The sequence below is a fragment of the Myxine glutinosa genome, unplaced genomic scaffold (assembly GCF_964187855.1).
Source record: "Myxine glutinosa unplaced genomic scaffold, kmMyxGlut1.1 SCAFFOLD_2941, whole genome shotgun sequence".
Lineage (NCBI taxonomy): Eukaryota > Metazoa > Chordata > Myxini > Myxiniformes > Myxinidae > Myxine > Myxine glutinosa.
In genome coordinates this window covers 16,827-39,264 of record NW_027619035.1, presented here as the reverse complement: position 1 = coordinate 39,264, position 22,438 = coordinate 16,827, and the positions used below count along the sequence as shown (strand labels likewise).

At 42.7% G+C, this 22,438-nt stretch overlaps 1 protein-coding gene across 1 annotated transcript; it reads right to left on the bottom strand.

The window, feature by feature from the left end:
* Nucleotides 1-939: 939 nt before the first annotated feature.
* LOC144889347 (PDZ domain-containing protein 8-like) lies at nucleotides 940-21,083 on the bottom strand. Its single transcript, XM_078769540.1, has 10 exons — nucleotides 20,482-21,083; nucleotides 16,281-16,573; nucleotides 16,044-16,154; nucleotides 4,153-4,255; nucleotides 2,742-2,837; nucleotides 2,568-2,638; nucleotides 2,314-2,431; nucleotides 2,067-2,180; nucleotides 1,663-1,782; nucleotides 940-1,038 (listed from the first exon to the last, which is right to left on the bottom strand). The coding sequence occupies exons 1-10, from the start codon at nucleotides 20,950-20,952 to the stop codon at nucleotides 940-942; spliced, it is 1,596 nt and encodes a 531-aa protein (XP_078625666.1). The 5' UTR covers nucleotides 20,953-21,083.
* Between the last annotated feature and the right edge of the window lie 1,355 nt (nucleotides 21,084-22,438).

Below are 22,438 nucleotides of genomic sequence, written 5' to 3'. Positions count from 1 at the left end.
CACTCCAGTTAATGTCTGTTTTACATGTTTCAGGAATGAAACAACCCTAATGGCTTACGATAACCAATCAAGAGAAGGTGGAGCTGGTGATATTGTATGTTTCCTGAAGAAACCAGAGGGAGGCCTATGTGTTATTTCATGAAAAACACCCTGAGAAGCCAAAGCCAACTCTGATTCGTCGGCAAAGTGTTGCAATGATTAAAAGATACTGGAAGTGTTGTGGTTGTCCTCGATCTTCAGTGTAAATTGTTTTTTTGAGTCTTAAGTGTAAATTGTATATTAATTTTTCCCTATGGGTCCAGACTTCTGGGACACCCTGCATATTAATAACCTGTTTGATGATCATATTTTCATCTAAAACTCCATTCAAGACACAAGGGAAAACAATCACCCACCACGCCCGCCACCACCATAAATAAATGTTGTCTGAACTACAAGTAAATTTACTTTGCCTCCGGTATTTTTTTTAACAGGTTCTGTATGAATGTCTCGGTGTCACTATATATATATATATATATATATATATAAACACCCAAAATATTGTGGACTTCTGCTGTGGGAAAATATTGAAAAAGGTATCAGATGGAAAATGGTTCCAGTCAATTCAACCCTTTCCTTCAAATAAGAAATGATCAAATCCTAGAAGGTAATGGATGGAGAATATTTCAATCATCCTCATCAATCAGCAACAATCTGTCATCCTCATCTATGTACTCTGGCTATGGAACAAATAGCTTTTGTTCAATAGAGGTTTTTCCGCCATTTTGTCTGGTGGCCTCCATTACAATCTGGTGCAGTACGCTAAAAGCACATCTTCAACTCACGTGTTTGCAAAGGTTTGCAAAAGTGGATGTGTATCAAGCATCAGTGAATGGTGAAATGATGCCCTCTGGTGGGTAAAAGAGCTGCTTCATCGAGATCTCAGTGTAAGTCAAACTCTCATCCAATTTTCAAATCAATCTTTCCCCCATCTGGCTGCGATCCCATTGGTATATTATCCAAGCAATAATATAGTGCAAGCATATGGATTATATTAATCTGTTACATGCACCAATACATAAAATGAAACAGCTATATATGTTTTTTTCCCCCTTTGGGTCAAAGGAAGGTAGATGAGCTAACGCACGCACGCACACACACACACACACACACACACACACACACACACACACACACACACACACACACACACACACACACACACACACACACACACACACACACACACACACACACACAGCATTACCCCCTTACGGGACTTGAGGAGGGATTGGTTTACCCAGATTTATTTACCCAGTACCCAGTACACCGGAGGGGACTATAGGTTTGCACTCCGTCCCTCCGTCTGTCAGTCTGTCAGTCCGTCAGTCCGTCAGTCCGTCAGTCCGTCACGCAAAGAACAGTTTTCCAGACTTTTTTTCTAAACTCTTAATGCTAATGATTTCAAACCTGGTACATGGTTTCCTCATGATACGTTACAGATCAAGTTCGAACTTCACGACATTTCGATCATTTTTGACAAAGTTATGGCACTTTGAACTTTGGTAATTTCCCCAACAGTTTTCCGGACGACAGACTGCCAGTAGGGGACATGTATTGCAGCGCAATACTCAGAATGCTTGTTCCTCATGGAACTTAAGGAGGCTTAAGCGAGACGAGGACCTGGGGAGTGCGTTTGGGCGGGATTATGGGGATGGGAGGGTAACCGCCTACATTTCCATAGGCAGGCCGATTCATCAGTGTTTGCCATCCCTCAGATGGATGTAAAACTGGAAGTTCCATCTGCCGGCATTAGTACAGGATTGAACTAAATGGGGTACGTTCAAACAGGTTAAACAGCATGTACCATTTTAAAGATTTTTGAGAGATTACAACATGGGCTTCCCTTCAGGGATGAGACTCGTACTGTTGCCGGCACTCTCCGAAGCGTAATTATGCTTACTACTAAGTTTACTTGTCTTATATTACATTTTAAACTTTTATCAGATTTAACTAAGACAACGGAACACACATTCATATTTGTATTTTCTTGTGTGAATATGGAGAATACTTCTTTACTTTATCACCTTAACATAGTCTTGAATGTCAATTTGTAATTTTGTTTTCAAAAAACAACAACCACTGACCACTGTCGATTGTATCGCCAAGGCTCGCAAACGAACAAACATTGAATAATACCACTCAAAGGTGTAATGAAAACGTATCTTGTTCAGTTTTCAATGCGTTGCTTTAGTTTTTTTAATGTACATAAACTCAGAGATAATGTGGTGTACAAAAGTGGATGTGCACATTTCATATAGCTTTAAAGTGTACGTGCATGTAACAACTTGCAAAAGAAGAAGTAAAAATGTATCTCTTGTGAATTTCCCCATTCTCCCGACAATTAATTATGTACGCAGGCATTTCACTTCCAAGCCGATTTTCGTCGCCTCTAATGTTTATTTAATTCACATACCATGTGAATTACATGTCCTTCACTTTGTTTATAGATCCTGTACTTGCACACTATTCAGCGTTGAAAAATCGGGGCAAAAAACAAAAGATTTTGTCATTGCTAGAGACTTCACCGTTTTCTTTCCTCTGCATTATGAGTACGTACCTTCATTGGGCGGTGCATATTAGACCGCTGCCGTGATCGCTGCAAACAAAACATGCATTACCTAATTTCCTCTCCATTGAATAATACCTCCATTGAATCAATCTCCAAATACCCATCTCCATGAATGTTAATCAAAATGTACCTGTTTCCTCAAGAGGGTACCTTCATTCAATGATAGAAGACACATCTTCAAATGTACACCAGAGGCCTGTTCCAAGTCAAAGCATATTTGAGCAGACTGAAAAAAAAGCGGTTTCTGCGAAGTGAAATCAGGCTGACCAAGAAGGTTTGCCACCATCTTGGTAAGGCTTTTTATGATGAGCACCCCCCTAAATTATCTACAAAAGGAGTGTTTACTACCCAAATACCCAGTTTTCATTCATGCACTCACTCAGAGTTCCCTTAGTATGCATGCAAAGTTTCGGGCTGCTAGATTTCATGGTTTTGGGGTTATAGAGAGCGCAACACACACACACACACACACACACACACACACACACACACACACACACACACACACACACACACACACACACACACACACACACACACACACACACTTATAGATTACATGTGAAAATTACGAATTTAGTCTATTGTAATTTAGTCTATAGATGTACTCTGTCTATTGTAAATGTTTAGTATTTTTGCTTATTTTCATTTAAGTGAATTTACTCTTCGTCATAATTCAGTCCTTTTCAATCACGAGGTAATTAATGTACTTCCAATTGATTTATTTGAAGACTATTGTGTTGAATCAATCTTCATCTCACTGCCGACATTGGGGACTCGCCACGCCAAGCCACAAAACGCGAACACCTTGGTTAAGAGGTCACAGTTGCTCCGAACCAGTCTACATCACCTAACTTGACGACGAGGGAGGGTGCGAGTTTCCCGGATGCAGAGCGGCTGAGAGTAGCAGTTGCAGAGTCACCATACCGGTCGGTGGCCGTGAACCACTTGATGATAGCTTCATTGCTGATGATAGCTTCATACATATTTTGGATCCCCGATGACGTGTCCATCAGGTGTGATCTGATCACGGTTGAAATGTAGTAAACATAAATCTGACCGTTTGCCAATGATCAGTTTCCCAGCCATTCCATCTGGGTTTACCCTGCCCTCCCACCCCCTGTCTTAGCAGTCTATTACAGTGATGCGGCAAAGTCTGATTTCGAGGAAATTTCACCGACGTAACCATGTCATGCGCACCATGAACATATATTTTTCCACTTTATTTGCAGAATGTCAAGTGCATAAAGCAGAGGCACATGAAAACACCATTTTGAGAATTTCTCAAAAATACATATGAAGGAAAACAAGGTAAAATAAACCGAATGCAAGTAGACCCTTGGCAATGATCTAATACGTAAGCACAGCACGTAACCATCATTTCACAACATCCTTGTAATCCAAGCAAATTAGACGAGTGTCCCCCTAGTGTCCCATAATGTCCCTGTCATGCATGTATTATTTGTAAAAGCTGCTTTGGAAATGAGCCTTTGATGCTGTAGGTAAAAGGATATAAAAATGACAGGAATAAATTGCCGTACCTCACGAATGATATTACGTTCTTTCTCCTTCCACTCCTCTTCGTTGAGCTCCAAAGTGCAGTGGATGACAACCTCTTGTTCTCGGGGTCCTCGGATGAACAACCTGCAGAATCGGTGGTGCTTGTTAACGTTGAAACAAAAACAAAGGTGAAAAAGCTCATTTATTTATTGCCATCAGCAAAACAACATAATGGGGGATAGTGGTGAAAAAATAATCCTGTATTTGAAAGAGAGATATGGGGAAGGTGCACGGTCACAATACCTTTGTCTTTTTATGTACATAATGTAGATGACCATTCAAATCTGTGACATCTGATATATAAAAATAGCTCAGTCGTGGTGTGCCTGCGTCCGGTCGACGACAGGCCTTATACAGTCGTGGCCATAAATATTAGCACCCTTACACTTTTTTCAAATAATGCACCATTTCTTCCAGAAAATTGTTGAAATAAAAAAATATTTTGGTATCCACATATGTATTTCTTGAAATTAAATTTGAATTGTTGAAAAATAGAATTGGTGAAATTAAAAAATATTTTGGTACCCACATATGTATTTCTCTGGTTTGCAGTGGAACAAAACAAAAAAATCTGCAAAAAAAAATACGAAATCTTAGCTTATTCCACACAGAAATCCTAAAATGTCCCAGACAATAATATTGCCACCTTTTAGAAGTTGTTAGAAATAATTAGATTTCAAGCAGGTGATTCTCCTTTACTTTGGAATTGAACTCACCTGTGGTGAGTTGCAGGTGCCTGTAATATAAAAATCACTCATTCAACTAGCTTGAATGGAGAAAAGAGGTCATTCTGCTGTTTTGTGTCACTGTGTGTACCACAATGAGCATGGAGAAAATAAAGAAAACCAGAGAATTGTCTGAGGAGGTCAGACACAAGATTGAAGACAAGCATGGACAATCTCAAGGCTACAAGTCCATCTCTAGAGACCTTGATGTTCCTCTATTCACCGTACGTAATGTTATCAGGAGGTTTAAAGCCCATGGCACTGTAGCCAACCTCCCTGGACGTGGCCGCAAGAGAAAACTTGATGGAAGATTGCAACAAAGGATTGTTTGAATGGTGGAGAAAGCACCTTGATCAACTGCCAAACAGATTCAAGCTGACCTTCAGACACAAGGTACGACAGTTTCAACTCGCACCATCCGTCGCCAACTCAATGAAAGGGGGTTCTGTGGTCGGAGACCCAGAATACCCCACTGCTGAGAGAGTGGCAGAACAAAGTCTGACTGGAGTTTGCCAAAACACACCTGCAGTTTGCCAAAACACACTTGAACAAGCCAAAATCCTTCTGGGAGAATGCCCTGTGGGTAGATGAGCCCAAATTCGAGCTTTTTGGTAAAGGACATAATCTTTAAATTTACAGAAAACAAAATGAAGCCTTCAAAGAAAAGAATACCTTTCCTACAGTCAAACATGGAGGAGGTTCAGTGATGTTTTGGGGATGCTGTGCTGCCTCTGGCACTGGATGCCTTGAATGTGTGCAAGGCATCGTGCAATCAGGAGATTACCAAGACATTTTGGAGCGCAATTTTCAACGCAGTGTCAGAAAGCTGGGTCTCTGTCAAAGGTCATGGGTCTTGCAGCAGGACAATGACCCCAAACACACTTCAAAACGCACCCAGGAATGGTTCAAGACAAAACGCTGGACTGTTCTGAAGTGGCCAGCAGTGAGTCCAGATCTAAATCCCGTTGAACACATGTGTGGAGATCTGAAAACAGCAGTTGGGAGAAGGCACCCTTAAAATCTGGGAGAACTGGGGCAGTTCACACAAGAAGAGTGGGACAGACTGCCAGTAGAAAGGTGTAGGAAGCTCATCCATGGCTATCGGAAGCACTTGACTGCAGTTATTTTGTCCAAAGGCTGCGCTACCAAATATTAAGTCTCGGGTGTCAATAATTTTGTCAATGCCATTTCTTTTTATTTTATGATTTAAAGGGATATATTAAGTTCTGAATCAAAAACAAAGGTTCTGTAATATTAACAGTGAAATAAAGAATTGTGAAGACCAAATACTTTTGTCAATATCAACTTAATTTTAGAGAAAATTGTGAGTTATTTTAAAAAAGTGGAAGAGTGCCAATATTTTTGGCCACGACTGTATTCTAGTCATTTATAAAAGATTGCCGAACAACAGGCAGGCCAAACAGCTCAAAATAAATATATTAAGCCCCAGTCACATCGGGCCTGCGACCAGGTTACGACCTAGCTGCGACCGAAAATTTTGTTAATCGCGGGAAAATCGTAGAAAGAGCGCGCGACTGGCCACAGAGGTCGTGGGTGATCGCCAGAGCAAAATCAGTCGCAGCAAGGTCGATGGTCATGTTCAAAACTTCTGACCTGCGATTCCAAATCGTAAGAGGTCGCAAACAGGTCTGACATGGTCGTACCACCAGTCGTGCATGATCGCGGGTCAAGTAGTCGCACGATTGGTCGTGCTACTGGTTCTGCCACCTGACGATTGGTGGTGCCACCTGTCGTTCAACCTCACGATCGATAGTGCGACAAGTCACGACCTGTCCCGACTGGTTGCACGACCTTACGATTGTTGGTACCACCAGTCTTTAGCGGACCTGGATGATGAAGCCTTTTGGACATAGGAACATGACCGTGGAAGAGCGTATCTTCAACTACCGACTCTCTCGTGGCCGCAGGATAGTGGATAACGCTTTCGGAATACTCGCCCACCTCTGGAGGTGCCTCCTCATGACCATGCAACAGGAACATGAGACTGTCAAGAATATCTTGAGTGCGTGCCTCTGCCTGCATAACATGATGCGGATTCGGTACCCTGGACTGCAGAACCGTGACGTTGACCGTGAGGGGAATGACCACCAGATCATCCCTGGTGCTTGGAGGAACGAGGCAGTGCTTCAGGACATGCAGAACGTGCAAGGCGGGAATCGTGCTACACGGGAAGCCAAGGCTGTGCACGTTTACCTCAAGCACTACTACAACAACGTCGGCAGTGTCCCATGGCAGGATGAAATGATCTAGGAACTGTTGTGTGAATGTTTGAATTTTGATTATTTTTTTTGAGCTATGTGTATCATAATATTATATGCTGTGTGTATGATATATTTTTGCAAATCTATTGTAAAATAAACTTGTACAATAAACATGCTATTTCATGGTATGTCTGGAGAAAAAATAATAATTAGTTGTCTTTATTGTTTGTTTATGGTCTGAGTAATAAATGACTGGTTTATATTACATTGGAAAAATATATTATTTTAAATACAAATTAAATCATCACATGTGTACACAAACAAAGTTCTTTGTCAAAGTAAAATCTTTAACACAATAAAGTAATGTGCAGAACTAAGTAGAACCTAGTAGTAGAACTAAGTAGTAGTACTAAGTAGTAGTACTAAGTAGTAGAACTAAGTAAGTAGACCTAGGTAGTGGTAAAGTAGTGTGCAGAATCTGCCAGGCCACAGTGGCACAGTGACGGACGACGGACGAAACATCACGCCAATAGCATACGCTACCCTTCGGTCAGGTAAGCTAAAAAGTTAGTACAAACAACTTTAAATTTCAATGTATCATCATTTTATTAACAAAACATAACATGCAATAATACCTTTCATTGTCTCAAACATATTGAAATATCCCCGAAATTACACTAGAAAACACATAAATTGTGCAAGTCCATCACTCGTGCAAGTGGTCACCCCCCTGCAGGATATGATTACTCAAAACTAACTGTGTTCCAGTGTCGGAAGTACGCAACTCAGTGGTTGTCGCAGTCGGATTACCGGTACCGCTACTTGGCATGGGGGATAACTGGGGTCGGCTCAGCCCTGATAAGCTCAGGGACGACAGTCCCGTAGGTAGCCGCTGTGGTGCTGGGGCCTGGGGCCAGTACTGGTCATGCTGCTGGTAAGTCGGCGCCTGGGGCCAGTCCTGGGTGGCCGCCTGAGTGGTCACCTGGGTGGGCAGCTGCCAGGCCACGGTGACGGGCTGCGGAACCGAGGCTTGGCCTGGTGATCGCACAACCACACGTACCACCAATCGTACGATGACCCCTAAGACCAATCGCTGTTTGCGATCGCAAATGGAGAGCGTAGCAAACATTGACCCTTGGTCGTACCTCGGCCAGATTGCCATCAATCGCACGATCCAGAAATCGTACGATCCGGTGTGACTGAGGCCTTAAACAACACCATCATCAATGTACCATACTCCTAACAGACCATCGATGCTGCAGAAGCATTTCCTGGGAAAGGGTTATGCTGGGTAGTTTGCCGTTGCCTTTCCTCATTTGCAATACTACTCGCTCACCTGGATCATCAGTCCAAGGACCCCAGCACCTGTGGCTGCTGGTTGCATCATTTTTCTGGAAGTGTGACTGCACCACTGATGCAGTGCCCCTGCTACCAGTAATCTGGTTCTCATTTTGCCGACCTCGGAAGGATGACAAGCTGAGTCAACCCACCCGGTGTTATTTAACAGCACGACAGGGGCTCAAACTTAAGAGCCTAAGATCTTAAGCCACAACCTTAACCGTTAAGCCAACACCTTGCTTAGCATCTTGTTCATTTCAGCCCTTTTACGCCAATACATCTCCGTTAGGACCTCAGCCAACGGAGAGATATATGCACTGTATACCAATGTTATTCCCACATACAAATAGACAAAACACTACTCCTTGGCAGCAAAAACACACAAAACAGGAAATTACCATAGAGACAATGTCACCACATTACATACCTAACCAGCATTTCAATGTTGCCATCTACCCATAATTCAATGCACAGGAAATAATGGCGCAGGGACACACATGGACGGACGTTTGGAGGGAGGAAAACCCACACACAACACACACACACACACACACACACACACACACACACACACACACACACACACACACACACACACACACACACACACACACACACACACACACACACACACACACACAGTGTTTTTCAGAGGCTCTGCTCTTCAACAAAAAAGTAACAAGGAAACAACGTATAGTCCGTGAGCTAGAGCACTTACAGTTACCAACTTGAGGGGCCAAAGGTAGTTTGTATTTTTTTTTGATTACGCTATATGTGTGGAACACAAAAAAAAACACATGCTGGACTTGTCGGAGCTGCAGTTTAGTGCCCTCTGATCCCCCCTTGAGTGGCTGCTGCTTGCTCAGATTTTAAAACTTTCCACCGTTTCATTACCATCTCTGATTGTGTGATCTGTTCCCCACAACAGTGTTAATCGTATAATTCTACAGAAGTAACTGGGGAAAATGGTTAGAAGTGGTGACCAATATTTTGATAACTGGAGATAACCAATTTATGGCCGCAATCTTGGATTGTGTCATGTGACCTCAAAATAAAACTATTGTGACAGTCCACTATGATACATCCATCCAACAACTGTACCACTTTTCAAACCGATCAGTAAGCAGTGGAACTATATTCAAAGTACACCACCCTCATGCCAAATGAAAAAATAACATGTCATCCAGCGCGCGACATTGCCAGGGCACCATTTCCAGCACATGGAGATGGAACTGGGAGGGAGCGGTGTGCAATAATTGAATTAATTGTGTAATTAAAAGAAATAAATAGTAATCATAAAATAATGAATTTAATAATAAATTGGCTAATAGCATAGCTAAATCACCACTGCTTCATCTGAATGGGTAACTTTTTGAAAATAAACAATCAAATAATTAATCGATTAATTGATTGATCAATAAATCAAAAATACCCTTTACAGCCAAATCACTTGGTCACTGTTCATGTCAAAATATTAGCTTCCTCGCTCAAAAGGTGCCTGACATAATTGCCCAGATGAGAAAGAAAATAAATAAATAAATAAGGATTAAAATAAAAAAACAAATTAATCGTAAAATAATTAATTTTGTAATCAATTGGCTAATAGCTTACCTAAACAACCACCGTTTCATTCGAATCTGTAACTCTTTAAAAATTGACTAAACAAGCTATTCATCGAAAAGTTTAATAATTAATCGATTACTAAATAAATAAATAATATCCTTTATAGCCAAATCACTTGGTCACTGTCACGCCAAAATATCAGCTTTCGAGCTCAAAAGGTGCCTGAGATATTGCACAGATGAGAAAGAAATGAAAATAAGTACTTAAAAAATCGATGATAATTAAGTAATGAATCAATTAATTGATTAATCAAAAATTGAAAAATACCATTTTGCCAAAAAATACCAAATACCACAAAGCATGTGCTCACTATTGTGCCCAAATGTCAGCTTCCTAGCTCAAAGGATGGCTGAGATATCACCTGGACAAACAAAAATATGTTGTGCATAGCACGATATTTGTGGAATCCCTAAAATAAGTTGTTGACCTTTGGCCTATGTGGACCTTTTGGCCTAGGCTGACCTCAAAAATAATTGGTTGTTGAATTCAGTGATGTGATATGCAAATCCTCTTCAAATTTCAAGTCAATCGGATGAAAAGTGAGGATTTTAGAAATTCCCCCTTAAGTTGTTGACCTTTGGCCTATGTTGACCTTATGACCTCAAAGTCAATAGACTTATTCTTTATGACCAACTCTACCATTTGTTGAAGTTTCGTAAATATCGGTATAAAATTGTGACCTGTAGGCGATTGACATTCAAACAGACAAACAGACAGAATAACGCACAAGACCAACCAATATACATGAAAATTCTTCGATTTTCACAAGTAGCAAACAAGAAAACAAACAAGAAAACAAACAAGAAAAAAAACAAGAAAACAAACAAGAAAACAAACAAGAAAACAAACAAGAAAACAAACAAGAAAACAAACAAGAAAACAAACCGAGTGAAAACTGAGTACAGCAATACCGCGTTTTACGCCATTTCGACCTACGTCAAATCCGACTTTACGCCACTCTTCTAGAGTAAATTTCAGTTCAGCGAATGTCATTATGTGCGACTTTACGTCACTCCTTCATCATAATAGGAGGACGTGAAAAAAACTACTTTTTCCTTAAAAATATATTTAAAATAAATAAAATAGTACATAAAAATTAACAATAAAAGAAGCTAAAAAAACAATTTAAAATACAATAAAAAGCACATTAAAAATATTTTAAAATGTATGTACAGTATACGTACGCGTAGCTGCTGGTTCTCATTCAAAACAAAGGCGACGTCATATGCATTTTGTCCTGTGCTGCGGTCGCGTGCTTGCTTTGCCTTTCGCTGTTATTTTTGTGATTATTCCTTTACTGTGTCTGTGTTAGCTATGGGTCCTAAGAAGGATAGTGCTAGTGTTTCCAAGCATAATGTGGTTAAGATAGAAGATAAATTAAATCTGATTAAAAGGTATGAAAAAGGTGAAAAAGTGTCGGTGATAGCGCATGCCTTTGGGCTGCCACGGTCGACGGTATCGATCATCATTCATGATAGGGAACGTATTCTCGCATACGTCACTGAAAAAGCGCCGTCGGCAAAGACTGCTGTCATGAATGTGAAGAGGGGTCAGATTTAAGACGAGATGGAGAGACTCCTTTCGTTGTGGATCGAACGCCAGACCCATGAACGCATACCAATGAGCCAGCTGCTGATACAGGAGAAGGTGAAGTCTTTGTTCCAGGATCTTCTGAAGAAGTACCCGGAGGATAAGGACACAACCTTCGTTGCAAGCTCTGGATGGTTTGCACGCTTTAAACGGCGCTTCAGCTTGCACAACGTCAAGATTCAGGGCGAAGCCGCAGCTGCCGCCACCGTAGCCACCGAGGAATTTCCTGCCACATTGAAGAAGATCATTAAGGACGAGGGATTCTTGCCCGAGCAAATCTTCAACGTCGACGAAGCGGGCCTTTTTTGGAAGAGGATGCCCGACAGATCCTTTATCTCGGAGGAGAAGACCATGCCAGGCTACAAAGTCGCGAAGGAGCGGCTAACGCTAATGCTTGGGGGTAATTGCACCAGCGACTTCAAGCTGAAGCCGCTCTTGGTGTATCATGCGGCGAACCCCCGGGCACTTAAGAACATCCCGAATGCGTCTCTTCCCGTCATTTGGATGAATAATATGAAGGCATGGGTAACAGTCATAATTTTTGAAGAATGGTTCATCAATCATTTCATCCCGGCTGTCAAGAGCTATTGTTGAGAGAAGAAAATTCAATTTAAATTACTGCTGCTTTTGGACAATGCACCTGGCCATCCCACTAACCTTGGTGATTTCGACCTCAATGTGAAGGTGGTGTACTTGCCACCCAACACCACATCGCCCATCCAGCCTATGGACCAGGTGTGATCGCGCTTTTTAAGGCGCTACTATCTTCGCCACACTCTTCGTCAGGCTGTCGATGCAACGTCGGAGGAGGAAGGCATCAACATCCGGCAGTTTTGGAAAAACTATAACATCTACCAGGCAGTGCTTAACATCAATGCTGCATGGTTGGAGGTTACGCAGTCGGCGATGAATGGGGTGTGGAAGCGTTTGTGCCCCCACCTTGTTAATGATTTCACAGGGTTTGATGTGCCAGTCAAGGCTGTGTCTAAAAACTTGGTTTCCCTCAGTGCTGACCTGGAGATGGAATTGGAGGAGGAGGATTTCGACGGTTTGATCGAGGCAGACAAGCAGCCTTTAACTAATGAGGACTTAATGGCGTTGAAGGAAGAGCGCCGCGAAGAGGATGAGCTTCCAGAACCAGAGCCAATGAAATTCACCGTAGCCGAAATGCAGAAAGGTTTTTATCACCTCTCCAAGTGTCTTGCAATATTTGAGGTACAAGACCCAAACGCCGAGCGTTTCGCAAAAATGATGAATGGCACCAGCGACCTTTTTCTCCCGTATAGGACCATTGTAACTGAGAAGAAGAAGTGCACAATTCAAGGGACTTTGGATCAGTTCCTACTTAATGTCGAGAAATGCAAGGCCTCTACTAGTTTTGATGAGTCGCCGAAGAAGCCCCGCATATAGTGTTCATTACTCTTTAAAAAATACGGCTAAAACGTGTTTTTTTGTGTTCAAAAGAGACGCCAAGTTTAAGGTGAATAACATAATTTTATTAATTTTATTTATTATTCTTTACAAATTCATTTATTAATTGTGTTCATTACTCATTAAAAATATGACTAAAATGTGTTTTAGTGTTCTTTAAGGTTTAGCGATAGTAATATACTTTCGCGAGTTATTTACTCTAGTTTTACGGTGTTCGTCTTCATTTTAAGGCATTTTTAAGGCATTACGCCCGGTTTACGTCAAAAACCAAGTTACGTCACGGCTTATGGAACCAATTAATGACGTAGGCCGGGGTATTGCTGTACTCCCTTTCGGCATGCATTATCGTTGGCCCCCCTTCGATGCCTGACGATGACATCAGCGCCTGGAGATGGAATAGGAAAGGAGAGAGCTGTGTACAATAGAAATGATAGCAAGAACGTTTTTTTTAACTCCCATGAAGCCAGAGATATTCAAACATATGGTTTTGTTTGCCAACACGAAAAGATTCCACCACAAACTAGGGAAACCAGAGCAAAATATATCAAGCCCTCCATACTTCCCTCCCTAGGAAAGATAAGCTTGAAATTTTCTGGAAAGGAATCTATGAGGGCCTAAAACACCAAAAAATGAGGCTGATTGGATCCAAAACGTAGAAAGTAAAAAGCAATACCGAAAGGAAATGCCCACAGTGATATTTAATGATGAAACTAGAGCAATGCCAATATGCCTCCTTATAGTCCCACAACAGGTATATGCCCTCATTCACTGCTCTAAAAATAAACAATTTTGATTTAAATCCTGTTTTCTGTTTTCCCCTCCCATTAAATCTGTTTTCAATTATCACATTTTCACCAGCCATGACAGGTTTCACATCGATCGGTGAAGCAGTTTCAGGGAAGGGATTTTTTTAAATATCGGCTTTCAAGCTAATATGGCTGCCATACCACATGATATATGACCTAAAAATGTACACTCTGCATATGTATGGTTAGGGGATCACGTTTGTGAAGTTTCGTGTTGATCGGATAAGATTCCTTTTTCTATCCAAGATGGCTGCCAAACCACGTGACCTACGACATCATCATTTTCAAACTAAATGCAACAGTGGTGTTAGATGATATTCGTAAAATTTTGCATCGATAGGGTAAGCGGTTTCAGAGATATAATTATTTAATATTTTCCTTCAATCCAATATGGCTGCCACACCATGCGACCAATGATGTTTTCGTAATCATCTTTTAATCGCCATGCCTAATCAATGACACACGTAAAGTTTTGAGTCAATCGATTTGGTGGTTTGGGAGAAGGTGTTTTTTTAAAGGTTTTAGGTTAAATCCAATATGGCTGCCAAACCATGTGACCTATGATGTCATAAATTTAATATTTCAATACAAATCGGCCATGGATCATGTACATGCAATTTCAGACTTTTAGAATAAGGAATTCGATTAAAACATTTTTGTTTTGGTTACAATCTGCCTATGATATCATTATCATGCCTTTGCTCCCCATTGGGAGTATTTGACAATGTGCCAAGTTTCAAATTTTGCCATTCAGCAGTTTCCGATAAATATTTTTTTAATTATTTGCGTTTAATCCAAGATGGCTGCCATACCACGTGACCTATGACGTCACAATTATCATAACATTCTAAATGGGTGTCACTCTTACCCTGAAAGTTTAGTCTCAATTGGACATTTGTTTGATGAGAAAAACGAGGTTTAGCCCCTTACGGATAGACAGACAACCCGAAAACAAAATGCTTCTGGCCACCTTCGGAGGCGGAGGGGCATAAAAAAGAAAATAATTTTTTTTTTTCCCACACTTTAAAAGTCCAGGACTGGATAGATTTCCAAATTTTTGGCAAAAGCAACTAGATGCTCCACATAATCACTAAACTCAAGGATTCAACAAACTTATCCAAGCGGAGTAGGTAATGGATGAGTGGCTCACATAACATAACACCTTCCTCGTCCCAAAATCTGAGGAAACCCAAATACCTCAAGCATAGACCAATAACATTCTGCCAACATACAAACTTTTGATTGGAATCATCACAGAAACAATGTACCACATCACAGAAACAGGCCAAGGAGCAGAACAGAAGGGAAGTAACAGAGGATGCTATGGAACAATAGATAACCTACAACTAAGCAATGCCGTACTCCAAAACAAAAACAAGAAGACCTAAATTGTCCACAGCCTGGATAGACGACAAAAAAGCTTTTGACAGTGTCCCACATTCATGGATAATAAATTGAATGCAAATGTACAAGATAAACCCCCAAATAATCAAGCTGATTGAGAAAGCTATGGATCTATGTAATACCACACTAATCCTGCAGCACTCAGAAGGACATATCGAAATACCAGGAGTGAAGTTATGATGTGGGATCTTCCAAGGAGACAGTCTTTCACCCCACCTGTTTTGCATTGCTCTGGATCATTATGTAACCTCATTAATGAGTAAGGACACGGATACACCCAAACACCCAATAAAAAAATGTCCAAAGTAACAAGAAAGGTGACATCTACTGTACATGGATGATCTAAAATAAATAAATAAATAATTTTTAAAAATCGGCAGAGCAACTGAATGGAATGTGGTCATTCCAAATCCAAATGGAATGTGGCCAACCAAATGGAATGTGGCCCAGATATGTGCGCCGAGTGCATATTCGTGCAAGGTAGAAAAACAAAAACGGACAACATAAAAATCGACTTAGATACAATAAGATAGCTAGACACCGAATAATCTTAACCGCAGTGCCCCTTACTGAACGTCCTTTTAGACAAGCCCTGGTGTTTTTATTTTCATTTTGCATTCATCTTAATGTCAACCCATTTAGATAAAAAACAGGTGCAAATTTGCAATTCAGCTGAATTAGATAGAGCATATATGATAGCAATGTTTTGTTAATGATCACATGTATACTGCACCTGCTGCATTCTATGAGAGTGACCTGGAGCATCCCCTCACTCAGCTTGCTGTCCTGCAACCAAAGATCAACGTCACATGGCGAGCTCCGTGGAGGAAAGAATGGCTTACATCTGCAAGGGTAAATAAAGCAATGAATGGAGACTGAAAACATAATCTTCGTTGCTTGGAGAAAAGGATTGAATATCGATATAGCTACTCCAGAAGGTGAAAGGGTAATGCAGCAGAGGGTCACATACCGCATTTTATAGTTGGGGAGTGTGTGCTTCTTCCGGATTGCTTTGCGGAGCTGATTCTCAATGATGGATGTGAGCTGAGGAAGGGGTCGACCCTCAAACTGAGACTTCACCTCAAAACGGATATCGGGCTCTTCAATGAAAGTGAACGACCAGTGTGTAAAGGGATGGCGGCTGAAGCGAAGCCTAATACGCCCTGCCACCCGAGTCACTTTCACGAACAGGTAAGCCGACTTTCCAAACACCAACTCTGCGTCAATTCCAAGGTGGAAGCCTCCACCGTATTCCAAATCCACCTGCCAATTGCAAGAGCATCACAAAAATATAACATCAGACAATTTTGAAACTTCAAAGTTACCGAGCACAATGGTGACATCAATGAAGAGGTGAGACTAGCATGTTCTCAATCATGCAGATAAATAGTGCAATATTCAGTGGATACGCACATTCGAGTCGAGTTAGTGATATTTCCAGTGACTTACACTGTTTATCCGATAAGCCGACATTTGCGGACCCCGCGTATTCGCGGTTCATACATTTGACCCGCTTCTACATTTGTGGCCCTGTGTTTCAAGTATTCACAGTTTTTCGCAGGCGCCAGGGTCCAGAGATATATCGATATACCAATTTTATCGGTACAATTGGTGTCAAATTATTTATGGTGTTGGTGTGTACAGTGTACAGTATAATTAGTGTACAGTGCGATGTTAATGCTTGCATGTGTCACACACTTTATGAAAGACATTGGCAGTGTATTGGTACAATACAGTGTGTTGTTAATGCTTGCATGCTCTATGTGTCACACACTGTATGAGAAACCGTTCGATGGTGTATTGGAACAGTACAGTGTGTTGTTAATGCTTGTATGCCTACACTTTGCTACGGAACTCATTATTTGTTATACAGTATTGTTACGTGCTCCTCCCCGACCCCCTGGTCACGGTGTACCTCCGAGCCCCGAGAGGAGTCACGGCAGAAAAATGTGTTATTCTGTATGTCAAAGATCAATGGAGAAGCCACACCAATTGTTACTCACAAACAAATATTGTATTAAGATCACACAAGAATAACAGTACAACAATAATAGTAATCAAAAGTACAATCAATATGTCCGATGATGGTACCATCAGTTTTGTAATATATAACTCACTGTGCTCCAAGTGAGTGAACCAAGACCATTCCCCAATGTCTCTTATTCCCGGCTTCAAGCCAACGTTGATTCGCTCCAGCGATCGCCAGAACGATGTCCAATCGAGACCAGAATCCCGTGCGGATGGCAAGTACAATCACAGCCGACGCTGCACAAAGGCGCCCTCAAGGCGACTGGGAAATCCAAAGGCGCCCTACAGGCGACTGAGAGATCACACCCTCGGGTATGGACGAATTAACCTTCAAAAAGCCACGTCACACACACGCCCCAGATCGACGTCTGATGCGGTGAAACTGGTCGAAAAGAGACGAAACCACGAGCGAAGCACAAGTCCTGCGCGAGTCAAAATGGCTGACGACCCGCGCTTGAGACGTAACGGCCCGGTGATAATTCTCCTCTGAATCCACCGCCAAAAACCTGACACGCAGGTTGATCGGTCACAGCGATGACAACTCTGTTGCAGGAATTCCTTTCCCGGAAACCCGAAAGTTTGCTAGTGACTCTTGCTCGCCAACGTTCGATTCCGAACTCGGAGCAACTCGGCTTTCTTGCCTGACTCCACTTGCTCCGCCCTTTTTTCCCTCTTCCTCCTCTTCGTTGTCCAGTTCCCGATCCGGTTTCCTGTTTCCTTTAACATTAACTTTTTTACCTTTTGAAAACAGTTCATGAACAATAAACCTTTTGAACACAATAATAGTACATGGAATCAGAAATATTTACAGTGGATGCAAACCACCACAACGGAAGTGACGAATCCGTAACAGTATATGTTAGTTGAGGTGAGATGTTTGATCTACAAATTGAGCAAAGCAAAAAGGTACCAAATTGTAATGTTCTGCTTAGACTTGAAGCTGTGAGAAAATATCATGGGGGTTTGGGAGATGTCTTGTTAATAACGTTTGGTGACCTAACTCAAGACACTAAGATCTCAAAGCCAGCCAACTTAACCATTAAGCTAACACCAGGCTTATATCCTGATGCTGAACAATAAAAGACAAAAGTTCACTGCCCCACTCAATGCAATAAGTGACTTTCGAAATGACGTATGAATGCTAAATGAGGCCTTTTGCACATACGCTGTGTGTGTTTGCACAGACTCGGTTCTGCTCGCAGGGCACTTTTAACCTGCCATTGCAAACGCAAAATGTGTTTCAAATCATCTTTGAAACATCATCTTCAGCATTTAAGCAAAAGAGTGGTAATTTCAAAATGGTTAACCATAATTGTTCTGCTCCTGAATAAAAAATAAAAAAATATTACAAAAAAAAAACAAAAAAACAACGGACTCATGGAAATCGAGGAATACGACAAACATCCTGTAGATGAGATGTGTCGCAGTGTTGGGTTCTCAACATTTCCTGTTAGTACAACCGAACAGTGGCAATGTATACATGCAGTGGTGAGAAAAAGCTTGTGAACCCTTTAGAATAGTCTGTATTTCTGCATAAATTAGACCTAAGAATGTGATCAGATCTTCATCTAAGTCTTAATAATAGATACAGTGAACCTGATTAAACAAAGAGCACAAACAAAAAAAAAAATCTACCTTTTCATTTATTTATTGGACAAATCCAACATTAAATTTATTCGTCGGAAAAAGTATGTGAACATCGAGGTTAATCAGCTGAAATAAGGGGGTAATTACAGTCAGGTGTTTCAATCAATGGGATGACAATCAGGAGTGAGCTTGGGTGGTCTGGTCTTCATAGGGTTGTGGAAGCATGTCATGCCCCGATCAAAAGAGATTTCTGAGGACCTCAGAAAAAGAGTTGTCGATGCTCATCGGTCTGGAAACGGTTACAAGAACACTTGGTAGAGCGCATTCCTCCACCAGACTTAACAGTTTATGTTTTGTATCCCACTGATAGGTCAGATCTGTATTCAACATGAACCAAAATCTAATCACCTTGTTCTTAGGGATGAGAAGGAAAGAGGACAGGGGTATGGAAGAAAGAGGAAAAGGGTGAGGAGGAAAGAGGACAAGGGTGAGGAGGAAAGAGGACAAGGGTGAGGAGGAAAGAGGACAATGGTGAGGAGGAAAGAGGACAATGGTGAGGAGGAAAGAGGACAATGGTGAGGAGGAAAGAGGACAATGGTGAGGAGGAAAGAGGACAAGGGTGAGGAGGAAAGAGGACAAGGGTGAGGAGGAAAGAGGATAGGGTGAGATGGAAAGAGGATATGGTGAGATGGAAAGAGGATAGGGTGAGATGGAAAGAGGCTAGGAGGAGGAAAGAGGACAAGGGTGAGATGGAAAGAGGATAGGGTGAGGTGGAAAGAGGATGGGGGTATGGAAAAAGAGGACTGTGTTATGGAAGAAAGAGGACTGCGTTATGGAGGAAAGAGGACAAGGGTGAGGTGGAAAGAGGATGGGGGTATGGAAAAAGAGGACTGTGTTATGGAAGAAAGAGGACTGCGTTATGGAGGAAAGAGGACAAGGGTGAGGAGGAAAGAGGACAAGGGTGAGATGGAAAGAGGATAGGGTAAGATGGAAAGAGGATAGGGTGTGGTGGAAAGAGGATGGGGTAATGGGGTATGGAGGAAAGAGGTTAGGGGTATGGAGGAAAGGGGACAAGGGTGAGATGGAAAGAGGATAGGGTGAGATGGAAAGAGGATAGGGTGAGGTGGAAAGAGGATGGGGTAATGGGGTATGGAGGAAAGAGGTTAGGGGTATGGAGGAAAGAGGATAGGGGTATGGAGGAAAGAGTTGCTCGGGCCTCTCCTTTAGCCATAATAATATTAATAGAGTTATGTAACGTCTTTCTCCAGAGTTGCCCAATACTCCCTTTAATTTATAGCGCTTTCTGCAACATTACACTTTACAGGAAACATGGAATCTCCTGACCACAGAAAAACAACTAATGAACTATAATTGCACTCTTGTATGGGTAGGGGGCTATTTCCGTAAGTAAGCGATGTTACGTAGGGGGTCCCAAAGTGTGTGTGTGTGTGTGTGTGTGTGTGTGTGTGTGTGTGTGTGTGTGTGTGTGTGTGTGTGTGTGTGTGTGTGTGTGTGTGTGTGTGTGTGTGTGTGTGTGTGACCGCAAACGCACACACCTCCAAGTCCAGCTGTTCGGGGAATCCCTCCAACTTTCTCGCCGACGCGGGCACGCGCATGAGCCGCATGGAGCGGAACTCGGGTACGCGCGATCCCAGCGACACGTCACGGAGCGCGAGGGCCTCAAGCGCGCGTCCTGCTGTGCGTGACCGCAACAGCTCCTCGAACTCCACGCGGATCTTACCGACGAGCCAACGACGTACGGCGGCCGAGTCTCTGAGCTCCCGGAACACGAAGAACACCACGGCATTGAGGAAGTCGCAGCTCTCCGCTGCGCCTTGCTCGCCCCGCTCGGGATCCGCCTGAAGAGACTCGCGAACCGCCGCGCCTTCCTGAACCTTCGGATGTCGTGGAGGACGCGGTTTGGGCTCGGGAGGTCTCTTCAGCAGCAAGCGGTAGTACACCAACAGCTCAACCACAACAGTAACTACGGCTCCCAGGACCACCGAAAACACGACAGTATAAAACATAATCACCAATTACGTTGATTTCGCTAATTATTACCATTAATACAGTACGAACATCTTTTGCGCTGGCATCCCCATTCACCAGGAACTGGGTCCGCAGCGGGTACATGCCATTGGCTGACATTCGACCAATCAACGCACCCGATGCTGTGGCGCGTCACTGCATCACGTGCTGCGTAAGGATTGCTCCTCTTCCTCACACGTGTACGTCGGGGAAATCTTTCAAGCCACGTGATCCACGTCCCTTTTCACAGCTCAATGGAAACGGATTAGCGAACTGAAGGCTCGACCTCGACCGCAATACCTTGTTAATTATTTAAACGGAAATGCTTATATTTTACGGTTGTTTTAATTGAAAACAAATAAAAATTTTCGCATAACGAGGATCTTCACATAATTAGGGTTATTTGAGGTGTATCCACTTATTCGTATATGCGGATTCGTTTCTTAACTCATTTCATCCAGATGGGGTTTACGCCGTGAGCAGGTCTGAGCTTTCTTTCAGTTTCATTCCATTGGAGGGATGCAACTTATCTACGGTTGAATACATTTCAGAAACATATTTTCTCATCAATATGAAAAGTTCGCATCATGAATTTTGTCTAATACCAAGTAGTTCCGCTAATATAATCGGCTGAAGGAGCTGCGCTCCAACGCGAGTCGAAAGAATTGACGCGACCAAAGACGGAATTCGTCCGAGTTGCTTTATTGAAACAAAACAGCTCAGGTATTCTGACCAGCCCGTTTATCGGGCAGCAATATATATACACATTTATGTCGGGAAGTTTGCCCGGCAAAAGCTATACCGGGCATGCCCGGGTGTCAAGGGCGAGCCTTGGAAAGGCGAGTCTGGACCTGCCCGGGCGTGTTTGGCTGCGGCCTGGCAAGTCGAGGCTGGGCGTGCCCGGGCGCTCTGGGCGAGCCCTGGAAAGGCGATAGCGGGCATGCCCGGACGCTCTGGGCGAGCCCTGGAAAGGCGATAGCGGGCATGCCCGGACGCTCTGGGCGAGCCCTGGAAAGGCGAGAGCGGGCATGCCCGGGAAAGACGAGACCGGGCGTGCCCGGGAGGTTCGGGCGTGCCCGGGAACAGTGAGTCCGGGCATGCCCGGGAGAGGCGCGTCTGGCCGTGTTCTGGCCGGTGCAAGGCGAAGGCGATTGTGTGCATCCAGCGGTAACCGCTACACGGCACTATTTTATTGTCAGTCGTGTAACCGCTCGCGGATGGAGTGAATTCGTTTCACGGAGTATTAGTATTTACACCCAGCCAATCATCACTCATCAGCCAGCATTGTCACAATAAGCTCTACATTTATACAGCAATGTCCTCCTCCGACCTCCATGAAAGGGTTGGAATTGCGACGATGTTGACGGAAAAAGCGTAAAAAAAAAAAAAAAAAAAAACGCCCAACTCTGTGTCATGCACATATCATCTGTTAAGAAAAAAGATATTCGTACCTTGACACAGATTCAGTGGGGTAAGTTCCGTGAA